At 45.8% G+C, this 19,609-nt stretch overlaps 2 protein-coding genes across 4 annotated transcripts in view; both read right to left on the reverse strand.

The window, feature by feature from the left end:
* LOC133121374 (histone-arginine methyltransferase CARM1-like) overlaps positions 1-5,006 on the reverse strand; it is a 15,119-nt gene extending 10,113 nt beyond the window's left edge. Inside the window, exon 1 of the mRNA XM_061230571.1 lies at positions 4,698-5,006. Within this exon, the coding sequence (XP_061086555.1) occupies positions 4,698-4,965 (268 nt within the window). The 5' untranslated portion in view covers positions 4,966-5,006. The remainder of the gene's footprint in view (positions 1-4,697) is intronic.
* A 1,651-nt stretch (positions 5,007-6,657) lies between these two features.
* si:ch211-286b5.5 (uncharacterized protein LOC100003596 homolog) lies at positions 6,658-17,698 on the reverse strand. 3 transcript variants are annotated; one of them, XM_061232059.1, is made up of 3 exons: positions 17,513-17,698; positions 14,538-14,664; positions 6,658-11,081 (listed from the first exon to the last, which is right to left on the reverse strand). In XM_061232059.1, the coding sequence occupies exons 1-2, from the start codon at positions 17,603-17,605 to the stop codon at positions 14,539-14,541; spliced, it is 219 nt and encodes a 72-aa protein (XP_061088043.1). In that variant the 5' UTR covers positions 17,606-17,698; the 3' UTR covers positions 6,658-11,081; position 14,538. The 3 variants fall into 3 exon arrangements, with proteins under 3 accessions (XP_061088043.1, XP_061088044.1, XP_061088045.1); XM_061232060.1 differs by having other exon boundaries at positions 6,658-11,084; XM_061232061.1 differs by having other exon boundaries at positions 6,658-11,172.
* Between the last annotated feature and the right edge of the window lie 1,911 nt (positions 17,699-19,609).

Consider the following 19,609-nt stretch of genomic DNA (forward strand, 5'->3'; position numbering starts at 1 on the left):
CACAAAGTGCATACATTTGCAAATTGCGAGCGTGAGAAGCTCTTATTTTTTTTTTGGGGGGGGGGGGCGAGGTGGAAGAAGTGTGCGAGCAGAACCTCCGGAGAGTTCCGTGAGAGAGGAGCAACGCTGGGGTCAGGCGACGACACGGGTCAGGGCAGGAGAACTTTCGGAGTCCTTAGCCCGCAAACCACGGGGCAGAAAACTCCCGTGTGGCGGGAAAAGCGGAACGGCGTCGGGCTTCCCCCGCCGGGCGCCCGAGCCAATCGCGCGCGGCAAGAATCGCTCTCCTGACCCGTCAACCTTCCCCAAACGCGACAGGTCGGGGGAAAGGGGTTGAGGGGCAGAACCCTGGATTGAGGCCGCAGGCCGTTCGGGTCCTGTGCATGAAGGGTTCCCGCCTCGCAGGAACGACACTCCTCCAACAAAAATGTCTGACGTTACATTACATTACATTACATTACATGTAATTTGGCTGACGCTCTTATCCAGAGCGACTTACGGTTGATTAGACTAAGCAGGAGACAATCCTCCCCTGGAGCAATGCAGGGTTAAGGGCCTTGCACAAGGGCCCAGTGGCTGTGCGGATCTTATTGTGGCTACCACAATAATCGTGATCGAACCACAGACCTTGCGGGTCCCAGTCATGTACTTTAACCACCACGCTACAGGCCGCCCTATGTTTTTCTGCAACCACGGCTGAAGTGTGCCAAACGTTCACTCAAGGCAGAGTTAAGTCTGGTCAAGGCGGCAGTGTGCCCCAGACTGCCGTTTCTGAGCTGAAAATGTACGCCTCGAGAACGGACCATTTTAATGCTAATATCCTCCAAAGCCGTGCACCCCACCTCCCCCACCCTGAGCCACTGAGCCAAGCAAAACAAAAGGAGGGAAACAAAGTGAGCAGCTCCACTCAGCCCAGAGACGCAGGGGTTTGGCACCGCAATGAAAGCGCACATATGTGAAGCGCTTTGGGTCGCAAGACAATGCCTGAAAAGCGTCAGGACATTTATGGGTTTATTTTGTTTAAAAAGCCTGGTCAGTTTCACAGCAGCCTTTGGAGGCCTTAGCCCACCCAAGCCCCCCCCCCCCCACACCCCCACCCCACACACACACACACACCCCCCTTCTGTGTGTTTTCCAGTTTTATCAAGGCCCATATGGGGGGCCGTGGGGGACTCCGAGAGGAGCCGGCCGGCACGCATTTTGGGTTCATGTTACATGACATGATGCAATAATTACATTTTAGTCATTTGGCAGACGCTCTTATCCAGAGGCGGACAATAAAGTGCTAATCAGAACCAGGGACAAGCACGCTGAGGGAAGTACGCTTGGAAGGGCTAGTGATCACACAGATAAAACCTTGAACCCTTACACACTAACATAAACTGACAAAGTGGCAATACCACAGATTTGGCAACTAGAACGCCACAAATAGTAAAATAATTAAACGCAAGGGCAATCATTACACACACACAGCACACAGAGACCAGACCGGCAACACGTCACCGCCACTTCAAAGTACCTCAAAGTTGCCGGATTCGCCGGTCTGGTCTATGGGCTAATTATTACAGTGCGGTAGGGAGGGAAAAGGTTCAGCCTGAAAAGGTGAGTCCTTCAGTCTGCGCTTCTTCCCCACAGGAACGCTCCACTGAGCGCAGACTCGGTCACGAAACACCAGAGTAAATAATGAGTGCGCGGGTGAGTCGGCCCTGCGCCTGGCAGCGAGGCTGACGCTCTAAAATATTTACAAACGCGCAGCCTTTTCCCAGCACTTCAAGGGGCCCTGGGGACGTCCCTGCGAATCTGCGGAGAGGGGGTGCCCCAGGGCCCCGTTTGGTCCGTCCGCATTTCCGCCACTGCAGGTGGGACACGTGTGCCAATCAGACACAAACGAGGGTTCTATTCTTCCTCTGGATCTCAGAGCTGGGCAGTAACAGACGGCAGCAACGCGCCACACAAAGAAGATCTTCGGGGCACCAAAACAAACCAAGGGGGTGGTCGCCATGGTTCCTTTGGTGCTGCAACACTTGTACTGTTGATGTTGCGCACCGGTAAAGCTGTGTGTGTGTGTGTGTGTGCGTGCATGTCTGTGTGTTAGGGCTGTTAGACCGGGACTAAACTAGAATAACCTGAAACCTGAAATATATACATACATTTCAATTGTTCACGATATAATTTAAACGAACCATTTTTAATCGTATGTGCCTGCTGAAAATCAAATGTGTTCCGTCTTTGAACAGTTACATCTTGCTTTTGAATGACCCTTCTTTCAACTTGTAACATAGAAAATCAGGCTTTGATCCAACGCAGAATTGAACCGTAAGGTTACAAAACTTGATCTAGATCAGGGCCGGCTGATCGTAACACACCTTCAACCTGAGAGGAGGGAACTAATTAGTGACATCAGCCGGTGTAGTGGTTGGTTGGAAGGAAAACCTGCATACTGTCGGCCCTCCATGGCACATTACATTTTTACATTATTGGCATTTGGCAGACGCTCTTATCCAGAGCGACCTACAGTTGATTAGACGAAGCAGGAGACAATCCTCCCCTGGAGCAATGCAGGGTTAAGGGCCTTGCTCAAGGGCCCAACGGCCGTGCGGATCTTATTGTGGCTACACCGGGATTAGAACCACCGACCTTGCGTGTCCCAGTCACATACAAGTGGAAGTGCCTAAAAGTTCCATGACACAATGACGTCAATTTTCCCGGAAATATCAGAATATAATCAAGTCTCTGTTGTTGTTTCTTTGTGGCCAGGGTGAGACAGCACCTTGTACGTGTGTGTGTTTGTCTGAGTGTAATACATGGGCACACCAAAACACATGATTTGCATAGGACACTTACATGGCCTTAATTCTGACATCCGTCAGGTAAAATAGCACTGCCTTTGGAACAGTAACTGCTCATTCCAATGCCTAACGCATTTAGCCCACACTGTGAATTATTAACTATTATTACTATTATTAACTATTTATGTTCAACCAGGGATTACTGCAAGACATAGGTAACCCATTATGAAACATAACCATTATGGCAACACCAAATATTACATTGCTGCACTATTACTAACTTAATTAGAGCACGTAGAGCTTCTGTAAAAACTTCACATTATAATTTCTGTAACTTAATCGACTTGACTGTGGACCTGCGGTATAGGCCAGTCGCGTGTTAGTTTGGTTTAGTACCTTTTCCTCACGATACTGTGAGCTAAAAGACCGCCAGTAGGGCTGCGCGCCCGGGTGACGCTTGCGTGTTTCAGTCCGTTTAATGTAAGAGCTACTGTAGCTGGCCGTACCATAAACGCAGCCAGCGTTATGGAAATCTTTAACCGATGTGACCAAGTCCGGTATTTACGGTCATGAAGCCAGTATTTATACTGGTGATATTCTGTTTTGTTCCCTGCCCATTAGCAGAAAAATAAACACAAGACAACCAACCATATACATACTATAATATAGACAGACGCATGCTTAAAGTGCAGTTTTCGAGTCTGCGTGTCGGCGGCAAAATCATCCGTAACCCGAGGCCTCTTTCTTCCCAATGTGCAATAAAACATTACTGCGCCATTCAGCGCACAACAAAAAGAATGCTAGCAAGCTAGCCCGGGTGGAGATGGGGAGGCAGGGGGCGGGGGCTGGCTATTGTTCAACGCAGACCAAGGGACGAAGAGTGAATAAAACTTGGAATAAATGAAAGACGGCTGACGTGTTCTGACTATTCGGCTAAATTTAACGCAACTGGATTAGGAAACAGCCTAGCTAAACCGTTAGCTAATCAAATTAGCTAGCTAACATTAGCCAACCGGGCGATCTGGGTACCCGATAAAACAAGATAACGTTAGCAAGCTCTCATGACTAGATTTGCTGATGACCGCAGGGCTTACCAATGAAAACTAAACCTGATAAACTTGGCTATTCGCAATACGCATAAACTGCATGAGATTTAATAATACAATGGTATGTAGTGATGGCTAGCACAAAGAACATGATATTTCGCCCTGAGGATTGTAACGTTAGCGTTAGCCAGCTAAGCATTCCCTGATTCTAGACATTAGCTGCCGGTTACTTGTATTGTCGATGTTGCGCGCCGGTAAAATTGGCTTGACAAAAGTTAGCCACAGTTTATCGAACGGTCAGGCACCCAATTGTTTTGTTTTTAAACACAGTTTCAAAGCAATATATATACACTTGATGTGGTCTTTCGAGCGACCGCACACGGCAAACAGTGCAAGGTTATTGTTATTTATGTGCAGTTGATTTCCACGATTACAGCTCTTGTTTTGCTTAGTTATCCATTTCGCTGCCCACAACAGTAGGGAAAACAAAACGTATGTTATTTAACCCCTGACGATCTTCGATATTAGGTTCATGGGAGAAATGTATGTTAGCTAGGCTGTCAGCAAGTTAACACATCCAACCAACTAGCTAAACTGACTTGGTACGTAGCTAGCTTTCACGGCTATGTTGACATTTGTCAACAAGACTGTTTACTATCAGAAACAGTAACGGTACATTGCAGTGACGGGACATTGGAGGAGCCACGGCATCTCCGGAGCAGTCAGTCACAACAAGCACACATTTAGTTCAGTTGTTAGCTTAGTTGCTATTCATAAGAGCGGGACATAACAGTGGTACGAGCCCAGAATCATGCGCGCAAGCAGGGCAAGTGACAGGAATACGGAGCCGTGGATTACTTACTGTTGGAGAGATTTATCAAGGCTGCGTCTGGTGTGGTTTTCACCTCCAACCGTAGCGGCTGCTGTTCAGAATGTCGCTGTATCTCTCCGTTTGCGTCTCCGATCGAGAGGAGCCGCACGCCGGGAAACACGGACACCGCCATCTTCGATATAGTGGAGAGCCCGACACATACACATTCACACGCACATACACATACACACACACACACACACTCTTTCATGCACACAAACACCGCGGATGGGTGCAGGCGACTCGCTACCGCCACCATGCACCCAAATGCAGCACCAGCAATCGCGCAATCCGGACTTCTCGCTGAAGAAGAACATGCATTTCCCAACGAATGCCAAATAGGCATTTACACTGGTGTCATGCTTAACTGCTGTCGCCACGTCGTTCCTATTCATAATGGGGTGTCGTGACTCAATTCAAAACTCACAATTTAAATTGATACGGGTAAGTGTTTGATCAAATCATGTGCAAAGCGAATGTTTTCTTTAGGTTACCTACACTCCTTACATTGGATGCATAAAAATCCCTACGGCAGCAAGTCATGACTGGTGCGCCTCAGTAAAACATATGGAACCATTTTCCCGTATTAAATAAATTATACATTTTTGACTTTCAAATAAATATATACACTCACCGAACACTTTATTAGGAACATTTCTAATCAGATGTTCCTAATTATTATCTAATCGGCTAATTGTGTGGCAGCAGTACAATGCATACAATCATGTAGATACGGGTCAGGAGCTTTAGGCAATGTTCACATCAACCATCAGAATGGGGGGGAAATGCGATCTAAGTGACTTTGACCGTGGAATGATTGTTGGCGGGAGACAGGGTGGTTTAAGTATCTCAGAAACTGCTGATCTCCTGGGATTTTCACACACACTAGTCTAGAGTTTGCAAATAAAAAACAAAACAAAACCAAAAAATCCAGTGAGCAGTAGTTCTGCAGACAGAAACGCCTTGTTAATGAGAGACGTCAGAGGAGAATGGCCAGACTGGTCAAAGTTGACAGGAAGGGGGGGCGACATGGCTCAGGCAGTAAGAGCAGTCGTCTGGCAGGATAGCCAGTTCGATCCCCGCCCCGGCTGTGTCGAAGTGTCCCTGAGCAAGACACCCAACCCCTGACGAGCTGGTCGGTGTGAGTGTGTGTATGAATGGGTGAAAGAATCGCCATCGCCATCGGTGTGAGTGTGTGTATGAATGTTGACAGGAAGGTGACAGCAACGCAAATAACCACACATTACAGCAGTGGTATGCAGAAGAGCATCTCTGAACACACAACGCATCATAAATCTACGTGGATAGGCTGCAGCAACAGAAGTCTAATAAATACCTAATAAAGTGCTCGGTGAGTGTATTTTAATATGAATAACCTACCATGTAATAGAATCACACTTTACAATAAGGTTCATGAATTGGCATTGACTAATGTAGTTGTTCACATTAATTAATGATGGACAAATACATTAATTAAACATGAAATTAACTTTTCATTAGTTAATGCTTTGTTCACAATTAACTCATTTATTTGTTACATGATATTTATACATTAGCAAATCATAGGATTAACTTATAATTAGTTGACCATTAACAAATACATTAACTGACTTTTTCATTCCAATATGAATTGGCAATAACTAATGTAGTTAACACAAATTATTAACAGAGCTGTACAGATTAACTTCTCAGTAGTAGTTTCTTAACAACTACATTAGTTCATTACAGTTCATGGAACCTTATTGTAAAGCGTTACTGAATCACCTTTTAGACATGTGATTATTGTACTGCTCTATAAATAAGTTGATCACTTTCAAATAGTTACATGCATTGGCATTAACTAAGAGAAGTTCATCTGTACAGCTTGGTACATTAGTCAATTCTTATTCATATAAATAAATCAAAAACAGTGCTTTTTGAAGAGAAACAAACAAAAAACACACAGTCAGACTTCCTTGCAATGATCTATTTTTAGTAATTCAAATTCAGGTTACAACATATTTCAGTATATAAACGAAACACCTATGCATCAGGTAAGACATAATGAGGGTTAGGTCGACTTAGAAAGTCAGTGCAATTGGCACACAGGGTGCATTGCACAGCTTCTTAAAGGCGAAGCCGCAATGTTCGGACATCATAAAGGTGACAGGAAGCTAGTCCAACCAATGATAAGGCAGTTTGAGGGAAGATGGTTGAAATATCCAATCACAACTGAGAAAAAGCTGCAGTGAAAGAACACTTGCAAAACATATAAAGGCCACATTTTCCCTCTGTGTTAAATTCTGAACTCTTCATTTTGTTAAATAAAACGATGAAAACAAAGATCCGATATGTACACTGTTTTGATATGTAACTGTTTTGACAGTTATACAGTTTGCAAGAAACAATAGAGAGACTATGCGCTTTGAATGAATGACATTTACAAGTGAACAACAAAAGACAAAGTATGAACGTAACATCATTGTTTATGACAGGACAATTCTGTGATAACCTTTTACAGTACAACAGCAAAGAAAAACAGACAATCACTTAACTCTTTAATGTCCTCACCAAGTGAAGAGCCATGGAAAACATATATGATATGCTCTACCAAACAGTCAAGCAGAACATTAAAAGGTTTTAAACCAAACTGTCGATCTGTTCACTGGGATTGTACTGGTCAGCTTATGTACTGCAAGTAAGATATCCTTTGTTCATGCATTCCTGTATGCCAGTATTTCCCAAACTCGATAAATGAATGCACTTTTTTACCATAGCTCTCAGTGAATTAGTTTTGAATTACTGTTCATTGAATTCTCACCTAAAACCAACATACTGTAATTTAATAAGTCGCTTCTTAGCAGCCTGGTTCCAAGTGGGAAACAGAATATAGTGCAGTCAACAAAACACCCAGTTTCAATAGTGTTTCAATAGAGCTAAATGTACCATACATGCAATGGGGGGCCGGAAACATGAGTCCCTGTGGGCCTATTTCGGCTGTATTTCCGTATTTTTAATTATTACATTTAAACCACCAACCGATCTGTACCACTCCCCCAAACCAGTTACTAAAAAGTCCAATCTCATTCTTATTGCTTTGCTGCAGATGTCAAATGTGTTTATTCTAACAGCAGGATGTGTTCCTACTTCTACCCACTTAAATTAGTAACACAGACAGACGTTCACATTTATGAAGAGTAATTAGTTGTTCACTGGAGCCTTGGATAAATAATTGATCAACTAATTAAGCTTAATTGAGACAGCTGTGCCAATTTATTCTTTTTTTAAACGAGGGGCAGATAGGCTATTAACATAAAATGAAGAATCAACAAACTAATCTTAATTTTGACACAAAGAAACTTCACCAGTGTGTGTGTGTGTGTGTGTGTATGTGTGTGTATATATATATATATATATACACATATACAAACAGCCCAAACCAGATCAGATGAAGAGATGAAATGGAGACAGAAATGAAAATGAGCAAGCCATAAAAAGGACAATCAAACACAATGGACTGAGAGCTCAGATGGGGCATGTGAAAACGTTTTGCTACGGTTTCAGTGTTGAACGATATGTTTTTCACGGCTTTGAGGTATGTTTGCCGTTTTTTTGGGTGTGTCGGGGGTGTAGCCCAATCATGTAGGCCTATGCCTTATAGGCCGGAGAACGCCGTAACGGACGCCATATGAGCAAACCTTACTATGTCAGCCAGTTCGCCCACAGTTTGCAACAGGATGTTCAACGCGCCTCCGTTTCTGTTTAAATAAACGTTTTGCTACGTTTTGTCGGGACTGAACGTGGCCCAGGTCTTCCAACTATCATCCTCACCAGTCTTCGTTGTACATCACTCTGGAAAGGAGCGTGTGCTAAATGCCTGTAATGTAATGTAATGAAACATGCGTTCAAGACGGCGAGGACTAACGGCTAACGTTCGCCAACATAATATATTCAAACTTGTTTCTGTTCGTCACGAACGTTAGCTGACATTAGCTAACAGTTTGAAAAGATGGTGTGCAGCGAACAAAAATGTCTGCTGATGATGGGGAAAACACAGAGAGAACAAAAGTTGACATTTATTTGGCTGTTATAATACACTTTAATCAATGCAACATTTGTTCTTACCTTTAAAAGTAAATCACGGTTAAGCAACAAATGAGTTATGAAGCTAGTTGGCATTATTAGACCCAAGTCACATCCATCTGTATTAAAAAGGCGTTGGTTTGCGGTTGCAGTTTGCTGCAGTTGCACACTGGGGACCGGGGTTCGATTCTCGGTCCTGCCAAAAGCCAAGTTTGGCCGGCTCACGTGGAGCAGCAATAATTGGCTCGCTGCTCCAGAGGGAGGGACTTGGCAGGGTTAGTAGATCGCCGCACAAAAACAAGCACCTCGAGTGCCTCGGAATCACGGTCACGACTTGTGAGACGAGACGACTTGAAGAAGGCGTGTCGCTCTCCTGCCGGCCGCCAAGGGACAGGGTGTGGGCGGTGTATCTAATGTCTAATACTAGCTCTAATTCAATCAGACGGGGTCCAATTGGCTACCAAATTGGGAGAAAAACGAAAAAAATCGGATTAAAAAAAAGGCGTTGGTGGCGTGCATTTAAAATTGTCCAACAGCTACTGCTGCAAACATAGTTCACCGCTAACGATTGCTGTGTAATTTCTGGTGAGCATGAATGGATCTGGATTATGAGTGTGGAGAGTCTGTGAATGTCGATAAATATGTACTAAGGCCTATGTACTGAATGGTCACAATTTCGTTCTTCTAAATAACAGGAAAAGGAGAAACTATACAGAATGTACCATATTTAATGGCTTGCAAACAGGGATTATGCATTATCATCAAAACCACATGAAATGGATAGAAATGCTTCTTTTTGACAGTTTCATCCAAAGTGACACACAGGTTAAAACTGCATACATTCTCAAAACCCACAACCGTTGCATAGTTAGTGCAATGCTCTACCAACAGGGCCTTAGGACTATACATGACAATGGCAGTGAGGTGCGCAGGTGTAGTGGAAGGACATTCAGCAACGCTCACAGACACATTCATGCCAGCCATTCCAACATTTTCATTGACGGCGTGAAGTTCAAAAGCTGACTTTTGTCCTTTTGCTCATTGTGACTGACTGGTTGTTTCTTCACAAGCACTATTCCACTAGAGATACCAATGGTATTAAAGTTATCAAATTTGTAGAATATCAGGGACAAGAACAAAAATGGACTATAATTAGGCTTTTTAGAACTTTTCTGAAATTGGGCCTGTTAATTTAATTCTGGATTGTTGTTCAGTTGATTAATTCAGAAAAATTAACTATATTTTACAACAGTGTTCTTACTATAGTAGGGTGAAAATGAACACTGGATCTCTTTGATTGCATTTGCCATCAGCTGCTGGCCGACATACCCTCCAGACGAGGCAGCATCACTGCGATTAGAGAACTCTACAAAAGAGCAACAAACAACACATTCAGCCAGATCTTTGTACAATTTTTTGTTGTTGCACTTTTTGGAAAATAAGAAAAGTAAACAAGATGTTTTAATGTAAACTAGTCTGGTGGGGAGGTGGAGGGGTTAGGGTGTGGTTGTGGTGGTGGTGGAGGGGTTAGGGTGTGGTTGTGGTGGAGGTGGAGGGGTTAGGGTGTGGTTGTGGTGGTGGTGGAGGGGTTAGGGTGTGGTTGTGGTGGTGATGGAGGGGTTAGGGTGTGGTTGTGGTGGTGGTGGAGGGGTTAGGGTGTGGTTGTGGTGGAGGTGGAGGTGTTAGGGTGTGGTTGTGGTGGAGGTGGAGGGGTTAGGGTGTGGTTGTGGTGGTGGTGGAGGGGTTAGGGTGTGGTTGTGGTGGTGGTGGAGGGGTTAGGGTGTGGTTGTGGTGGTGGTGGAGGGGTTAGGGTGTGGTTGTGGTGGTGGTGGTGGTGGAGGGGTTAGGGTGTGGTTGTGGTGGTGGTGGAGGGGTTAGGGTGTGGTTGTGGTGGAGGTGGAGGGGTTAGGGTGTGGTTGTGGTGGAGGTGGAGGGGTTAGGGTGTGGTTGTGGTGGTGGTGGAGGGGTTAGGGTGTGGTTGTGGTGGAGGTGGAGGTGGAGGGGTTAGGGTGTGGTTGTGGTGGAGGTGGAGGGGTTAGGGTGTGGTTGTGGTGGTGGTGGAGGGGTTAGGGTGTGGTTGTGGTGGAGGTGGAGGGGTTAGGGTGTGGTTGTGGTGGAGGTGGAGGGGTTAGGGTGTGGTTGTGGTGGTGGTGGTTGCGGGGTTTGGCCTCCCGGTGCTTGGCATTCTGGGATTGAACTGAGAACCAACAATAAGAACAGTGTAAGAGCAGGCTGAGCTGAGCAGGGTAGCAGTCTTCTAAAAGTCTTCTAAAAGTCTTCTAAAAGTGTTCCATGGACTTCATTCCTCATTAGCTGCTGGAGGAAACCGGGAGCTTTAATCAGTGCTGCGCGTTGTTCAGGACAGGGCTCGAGATCACCGGCAAAATGACAGCAGCCCTCAAACCTAAGTACATTTTACAGCACAAAACAATTTTTTTACAGGACTGGCACAAGTTAAGGAAACGCTGCATTCGTAAACCATTTTTTGACGATAATGCAATATTTCGCAACAATCTAATCACATCTCATTACCACTCATGGTCAAGAAGATAACTGGTTCAAATGCATTTTAAACAGAAGAAAATGGCTCCAAGAAACAACAACACAAGAAAGGCCATAGAGGAAAGCTTGAAGAACACTACAATTCTTCTTTCAGCATGGTGTTTCCATCATTTGTGCCAGAGTTGTTTGTAATTTTAAGCAGCAAGTTAAGAAGTTTTCTGCATTCTGTGTTGAATTGACACATTTAAAAAACAATGGGCTTATTCAGTCATCTGAAAGAGGCCTATAAACAACGGACCAACTGTTTGTTTGTTGTGCATGCACTCATCTATCTGAAGTGCTTTCTCCTCCACCTTTAACAGTTTCCTGTGTACTGTAAGGCTACCTGAGCGGATAAATGAGCAGGTTTCACTTTAAATGACAAAGAGACCAGGAACGGGCCAGAGAAAAGGACTGGATACATGATACGCGCATGCTCTGGCAACCAGACGAACACCTGCCATGCCAGTAAAGCTAACTGTGGGGGCAGCCTGTAGCCTAGTGGCTAAGGTACATGACTGGGGCAGTCTGTAGCCTAGTGGCTAAGGTACATGACTGGGACAGCCTGTAGCCTAGTGGCTAAGGTACATGACTGGGGCAGCCTGTAGACTAGTGGCTAAGGTACATGACTGGGACAGCCTGTAGCCTAGTGGCTAAGGTACATGACTGGGGCAGCCTGTAGCCTAGTGGCTAAGGTACATGACTGGGGCAGCCTGTAGACTAGTGGCTAAGGTACATGACTGGGACAGCCTGTAGCCTAGTGGCTAAGGTACATGACTGGGGCAGCCTGTAGCCTAGTGGCTAAGGTACATGACTGGGACAGCCTGTAGCCTAGTGGCTAAGGTACATGACTGGGGCAGCCTGTAGACTAGTGGCTAAGGTACATGACTGGGACAGCCTGTAGCCTAGTGGCTAAGGTACATGACTGGGACCTGTAGCGTAGTGGCTAAGGTACATGACTGGGGCAGCCTGTAGTCTAGTGGCTAAGGTACATGACTGGGACAGCCTGTAGCCTAGTGGCTAAGGTACATGACTGGGGCAGCCTGTAGCCTAGTGGCTAAGGTACATGACTGGGACCTGTAGCCTAGTGGCTAAGGTACATGACTGGGACCTGTAGCGTAGTGGCTAAGGTACATGACTGGGGCAGCCTGTAGTCTAGTGGCTAAGGTACATGACTGGGACAGCCTGTAGCCTAGTGGCTAAGGTACATGACTGGGGCAGCCTGTAGCCTAGTGGCTAAGGTACATGACTGGGACAGCCTGTAGCCTAGTGGCTAAGGTACATGACTGGGGCAGTCTGTAGCCTAGTGGCTAAGGTACATGACTGGGACAGCCTGTAGCCTAGTGGCTAAGGTACATGACTGGGACAGCCTGTAGCCTAGTGGCTAAGGTACATGACTGGGGCAGCCTGTAGCCTAGTGGCTAAGGTGCATGACTAGGGCAGCCTGTAGCCTAGTGGCTAAGGTACATGACTGGGGCAGCCTGTAGCCTAGTGGCTAAGGTACATGACTGGGACAGCCTGTAGCCTAGTGCCTAAGGTACATGACTGAGATAGCCTGTAGCCTAGTGGCTAAGGTACATGACTGAGATAGCCTGTAGCCTAGTGGCTAAGGTACATGACTGGGGCAGTCTGTAGCCTAGTGGCTAAGGTACATGACTGGGGCAGTCTGTAGCCTAGTGGCTAAGGTACATGACTGGGACAGCCTGTAGCCTAGTGGCTAAGGTACATGACTGGGGCAGCCTGTAGCCTAGTGGCTAAGGTACATGACTGTGGCAGTCTGTAGCCTAGTGGCTAAGGTACATGACTGGGGCAGCCTGTAGCCTAGTGGCTAAGGTACATGACTGGGGCAGTCTGTAGCCTAGTGGCTAAGGTACATGACTGGGGCAGTCTGTAGCCTAGTGGCTAAGGTACATGACTGGGACAGCCTGTAGCCTAGTGGCTAAGGTACATGACTGGGGCAGCCTGTAGCCTAGTGGCTAAGGTACATGACTGGGACAGCCTGTAGCCTAGTGGCTAAGGTACATGACTGGGGCAGCCTGTAGCCTAGTGGCTAAGGTACATGACTGGGGCAGCCTGTAGCCTAGTGGCTAAGGCACACGACTGGGGCAGCCTGTAGCCTAGTGGCTAAGGTACATGACTGGGGCAGCCTGTAGCCTAGCGGCTAAGGTACATGACTGGGGCAGCCTGTAGCCTAGTGGCTAAGGTACATGACTGGGACAGCCTGTAGCCTAGTGGCTAAGGTACATGACTGGGGCAGCCTGTAGCCTAGTGGCTAAGGTACATGACTGGGACAGCCTGTAGCCTAGTGGCTAAGGTACATGACTGGGACAGCCTGTAGCCTAGTGGCCAAGGTACATGACTGGGACAGCCTGTAGCCTAGTGGCTAAGGTACATGACTGGGACAGCCTGTAGCCTAGTGGCTAAGGTACATGACTAGGGCAGCCTGTAGACTAGTTGCTAAGGTACATGACTGGGACAGCCTGTAGCCTAGTGGCTAAGGTACATGACTGGGACAGCCTGTAGCCTAGTGGCCAAGGTACATGACTGGGGCAGTCTGTAGCCTAGTGGCTAAGGTACATGACTGGGACAGCCTGTAGCCTAGTGGCTAAGGTACATGACTGGGACAGCCTGTAGCCTAGTGGCTAAGGTACATGACTGGGGCAGCCTGTAGCCTAGTGGCTAAGGTACATGACTGGGACAGCCTGTAGCCTAGTGGCTAAGGTACATGACTGGGACAGCCTGTAGCCTAGTGGCTAAGGTACATGACTGGGACAGCCTGTAGCCTAGTGGCTAAGGTACATGACTGGGGCAGCCTGTAGCCTAGTGGCTAAGGCACACGACTGGGGCAGCCTGTAGCCTAGCGGCTAAGGTACATGACTGGGGCAGCCTGTAGCCTAGTGGCTAAGGTACATGACTGGGACAGCCTGTAGCCTAGTGGCTAAGGTACATGACTGGGACCTGGAAGGTCGGTGGCTCAAGCCCCAGTGTAGCGATGATAAGATCCATACAGCCGTTGGGCCCTTGAGCAAGGCGCTTAACCCAACATTGGTCTGGGGGGGGGGGGGGGGGGGGGTTGTCCCCTGCTTAGTCTAATCAACTGTGAGTCGCTTTGGATAAAAGCATCAGCTGAATAACTAAAATGTAATTTTATGCTAATAGACTAATTGACTGACAAGGTAGCAACAGACAACAGACAGACAGAAAGGGGGGGGCTGTGGTGGATGGTACCTCAGAAGACAGTGCAGGACTTGGGGGGTCGGAAGGGGTTGTCGCTCGATGGCACGCCCATGAGCAGAGGGTCCTTGTTTGCGTTCTGGAGGCAGAAGGTCTTCAGGTCTGCGGCTGCCTGGGACACCTGAGTCGAATTTACAATGAGACATCGCCCTCAGGTGGCAACCCCTGGGACTGCAGGCAGACCTGGGGCAAATACATAGCTGCTCCAAATACTCTTCTGCATTTTCATGAGCTTGTCTGGTGTATTGGACCCGATAAAATACTAAATACAAAAAGTTCAAACCCCCACCTTCTGGTCCTCTCGGTTGGCTCAATTGCACCAGGCAAGATCAGTCGAGCACAGAAAAGTATTTGAGTCCGAAAGAATTAGGCTACGTGTTTTTGACCCAGGTGACCTCCACAAATACCACGCTACACACCCGTATGGTTTATCAGAGCAAATGGCGCATGTGCACTCTTATCTGGACCTAAAACACGGCTCAGTTTGCTGGCCTCCGTAAGTCACGCAGATAGACGGCGTGTGCTCTGAGAAGTGGTTACAGATGTTGGCATGAAATCATTTGGATTGGTTTAAAACTTGTGTTCTTTCAATGTGGTCTGCGTGCCACTCCTGACACCTGTGATGCCTGGCAGAAACGCAATGATAGAAACCACGAGTCTATACAAATCATTGCATTTTTTAAACCAGGGAACGTATGTAACGGCAACCCCACGCCCCTCTTCACAAAAACAAAACCGCGTTTCATATTCGCATAAAACATCCTGGTGTGGAAAAGCCTCTGTAAGAAGGAAAGGCCATTTCCTAGGAACATTTTTACTTTATTACACCTACTTATTCATGTGATTATCTAATCAGTCAATCCACACAGCTCTGGCCCTTCTCCTCTGACCTCTCTCATTGACAACCTGTTTCTGCCCACTGGATTTTTTTTTTTTTTGTTGTTTTTCGCACCATTCTCTGCAAACTCTAGAGACTAGTGTGCATGAAAATCCCAGGAGATCAGCAGTTTCTGAGATACTCAAACCACCCTGTCTGGCACCAACAATCATTCCTGCATCTGTGTCTGCACTTCATTGTACGTCGCTCTAGATAAGAGCGTCTGCTAAATGCCATGTAATGTAATGTAATGTAATTCCAAGTTCAAAGTCACTTAGAACATTTTTTCCCCCATTCTGATCGTTGATGTGAACATTAACTGAAGTTCCTGACCTGTATCTGCATGATTTTGTGAACTGCACAGCTGCCACGCTATTGGCTGATTAGATAATCACATGAATTGGTAGATCACAAGATCAACAGCAAACAGACTCCACAGCCTAAAACCAAAAACACCTCACATAAACAAGTAGTGAATCTGCACGTAGGAATCACGAAATAACTATTCATGTTCTGTACCTAAACGTTTGAAACTGTATGGCCTCTGCTTAACGATGTGAAATCCAAGCCCGCAAGCCTAGCCTAGCTAATATTATCGGAGCAGCCGCGTTTTATATGTATGCCGTGCAGGACAATGCATCCCTTCATCCACGGCAGCCTGGACATGAGAACGAGCTGCAGCCAATCAATGTCTTCACACCACCTTAAATCCGAGAAATCTAAATGTCACCCCGGTGATGTAGTTTACATTGCCAGACGCAGTATCGCGCTTCTTTATTTTTACATTACATTACATTATTGGCATTTGGCAGACGCTCTTATCCAGAGCGACGTACAACAAAGTGCATACCCATAACCAGGGATAAGTTCGCTGAAAGACCCTAGAGGGAAGAAGAAACAAACAAACAAACAGAGCAAAAGTGACCAAAGTTAGCTATCAAAACACTGCTTACCTAGCCAACTAAAAAATACCGATACAGGGCACATTTTTTTATTTATTTGCAGGGCACAAATAAAAGCCGACACCGCAGGCGTGATTTCTGATGCTCCTTACATTCTGGATTTCAAAAGTTCTCAAACGTTCACAGACAAATACACACTCTTGGGAATAAATTAGGGTTCTGAAAGGGTTCTTTGGCGTGATTCCAAGGACCCCTTTTTGGTTCTTTAAGGAACCCTCCATCAGGTATGAATTGCGAAAGCTCCTAGACAAAGAACCATTTTACTGAACAAAGAAGCCTTTAACTAGATTGGGTTCTTCTATGGAATCACATGAGTGTTTAGAGTGTCACCACCGCACAGCAGCTAGCTCTCTCTGGATATATTGGAATATATCCGTGACACTACCATTATATGATGGCGTGCGATATCATAGGACCGGTGCCCTAAAAACATTGTACACTGGGGATTAATTCCTAAGAACTGTTATGTCTCAACAGGCCGTTGGCAAGCGGTCAGGATCTCGATTAATTAAAATGCGGAACCGGTTGACCTGTTGCATCCCAATATTGGCTAACTTACATGCTAGGCTACTCGACTGTTAAACCACAAGACAATCTCAAAACCAAAACGCAGACGGAATATCGATGTTCACAATCCCATTCAACATGTATTTCGCCATGCATTAGTTAAAGCTTTTAAAAGGCTTTAACTGAAACTGGGGCATTCTTAGCGAGAGAAACGATTATTAAGAGTGCATATGTTTGCAGAAATAATTCAACATTCCGTAAGCTCCTTCTTACAATTTTACTGGTTGGGAATAGTTATAGGCTAGTTTAATACAGAAATTCAGAATTATAGAAAAATTATACTGAAACATTCAAGAATAGGCTAATAGAATGTCTAGTTTCGCTGTCATAGAAGGCTACATTAGCATTTCAGCAATTTCCAAAGCATGTCTGATTAAGAAAGCATCTTGATCCAAACTGTCTGCATATGGAATCAGACGCGAATATCAGAAGCCAAGGCTACAAACTTATTTTAAAAGTAGAAAAACTAATGCTAGTTCGCCACGAGTTGTGGCCATGGAATGTAGAACAAACAAATTACACTGTTAGTAGGCGAATATTTTTTTCACGTGTTTCGTCTTTACCTTAATCCTCTGAACACTGGCTTCAAACCGCAATTGTTTCACGGCTTTCTGTGCGATAACCAAGTTATTATTGCGTGCGCTGTTATTTGACATGACTGCGTTGAAGACGACTGTGATCTGACAACTTCCAGAGGAAAAAGAAAAGGAAAAAAAAAGTGCCGTGGGAACCGTTGTGACTCGCGTGCTCCCTCTCTCTTTCTCTGACGGGAAGCACATGCGTTACTTTTCCCAAAACAGTTTTGTTTCTGGGTGATGGACCGGGGGCTCAAATGTTTGTGCTTAACAAATAATCATTGCAAATGTATTGTTTTTAAATATTGGCTCTTGGCTTGGTTGGTACAGTAAATTCCTCGCAAAATCGCATTGAGGTGTATTTGTAGTTCTGAAATGTAATCATAAAACAAAAATGACCATCATCTTTATTGTACGTACAGCTTAGCCCACAGTGCAGGCTACTTCAAAACGTACCGTATACATTATTTTAGGCATATCTGTGTTGCATTGCCTTAAAATGACAACACCAGCCCAATCTTTCTTAGACCAAGCCACAATAGGCCATCGGCTATATACGTATTCTTGTAGCCAATTGATATTTTCACCCAACTAAGAGATTCTTAGTATTTATCCTAAGATTATGACATTAAAATGGTATAATTCAGTCGCAGACATGTTAGATAAATGCATTGAAAGAGTGAAAAACAATATATAAAAGTTTATACTGTATATTGTACTGTCCTCTCAGGTCCTCTTCGCACTTGTACTTGTGTTTTATCTGCACTTCGTTGTATGTCGTTCCGGATAAGAGCGTCTGCTAAATGCCATGTAATGTAATTTAATATATAGAAAATGATAGTAAAATGATTGGAGTCTCATTATTACTGATTGAGTATCTGAACATATAGTTATTCTCTCCAGTCTAACCTCCTCAACCCATTGTAATACCCTGCTGTGAAATCCAGCTCTGCCAGCTTGACCAGCTTGAGAATTGAGCTTGTCAAGCTGGTCATAAGCTGGTCTGGCTGGGTGTGAGCTGGTCAACCAGCTAGTGCTGGGAGCTTGTCTGAGCTGTGCCTCACAAGAAGGAAGTTCTGGGTTTGAATCCCGGCTAGCCAGATCCTCTCTGTGTGGAGTTGGCATGCTCTCCTCACGTTCCCTCCCACACTCGTGCGTGTCCGGTTCAGTGTGTTCCTGCCGTTGCCCTTGACTCAGGCACTGGCCTCAGGACTGGAGTTGGTCCCTGGGCGCTGCTCCGTGGCCCCACAGGGTTCAATAATCACTCATCTGCTTGTTTGCTTTTGACCCTTAGAGCTGCTTTTGAATCCTGCCAGGAAAAGTAAGTCCAAGGCTGCCTGCTTTATGAGTGCGAGTATGAGCACTGGCATGAATGTTTCTCCGGGCACCAATACCCACACACACACACCCACACACACACACACACACACACACACACACACCCACACACACACACACACACACACACACACCCACACACACACACACACCCACACACACACACTCACACACACAGAGACACTCACACACACACACACACACCCACACACACACACACACACATTTACATTTACATTTACATTTACTGTACTGACAGTGGTAGGCAAATCATTCCACCCGTGAGGAACCAGAATGGAAAACAGGCGTGACTGTGCAGCTTGACCACCAGGTGCTCGTACACACACACACACACACACACACACACACACACACACACACACACACAGGTTTCCTTATTGTATTCCAAAATAAATAAAAAATTGTCACAAAACTTGTTATGCTGGTTCTTGCCTCAGAGGCGATGCTAGTGGCTGACCACCAGAGGGAGACAAAGGGTGCTTGGTGTAAAAGCCTCTGTGTGCTTCCAGGCTGAACCACGGCAGCGCACAACAGGGAGCTGCACCGCCTCGTGGACGAACAGGGAGCCTATATGCCTGTGCAATACAAGTTCTGCGTAGTACACGCACACACCGCATTTCTGAGAAGTAGTCTAATGTTGGCATTGTATTAACATAACATAACATAATGACGAGAACCGGCCCGTCAGCCCAGCAATGCTCGCCCTTTCCAACCACTAAATTTGAC

This window comes from Conger conger, chromosome 2 (genome assembly GCF_963514075.1).
Source record: "Conger conger chromosome 2, fConCon1.1, whole genome shotgun sequence".
NCBI lineage: Eukaryota > Metazoa > Chordata > Actinopteri > Anguilliformes > Congridae > Conger > Conger conger.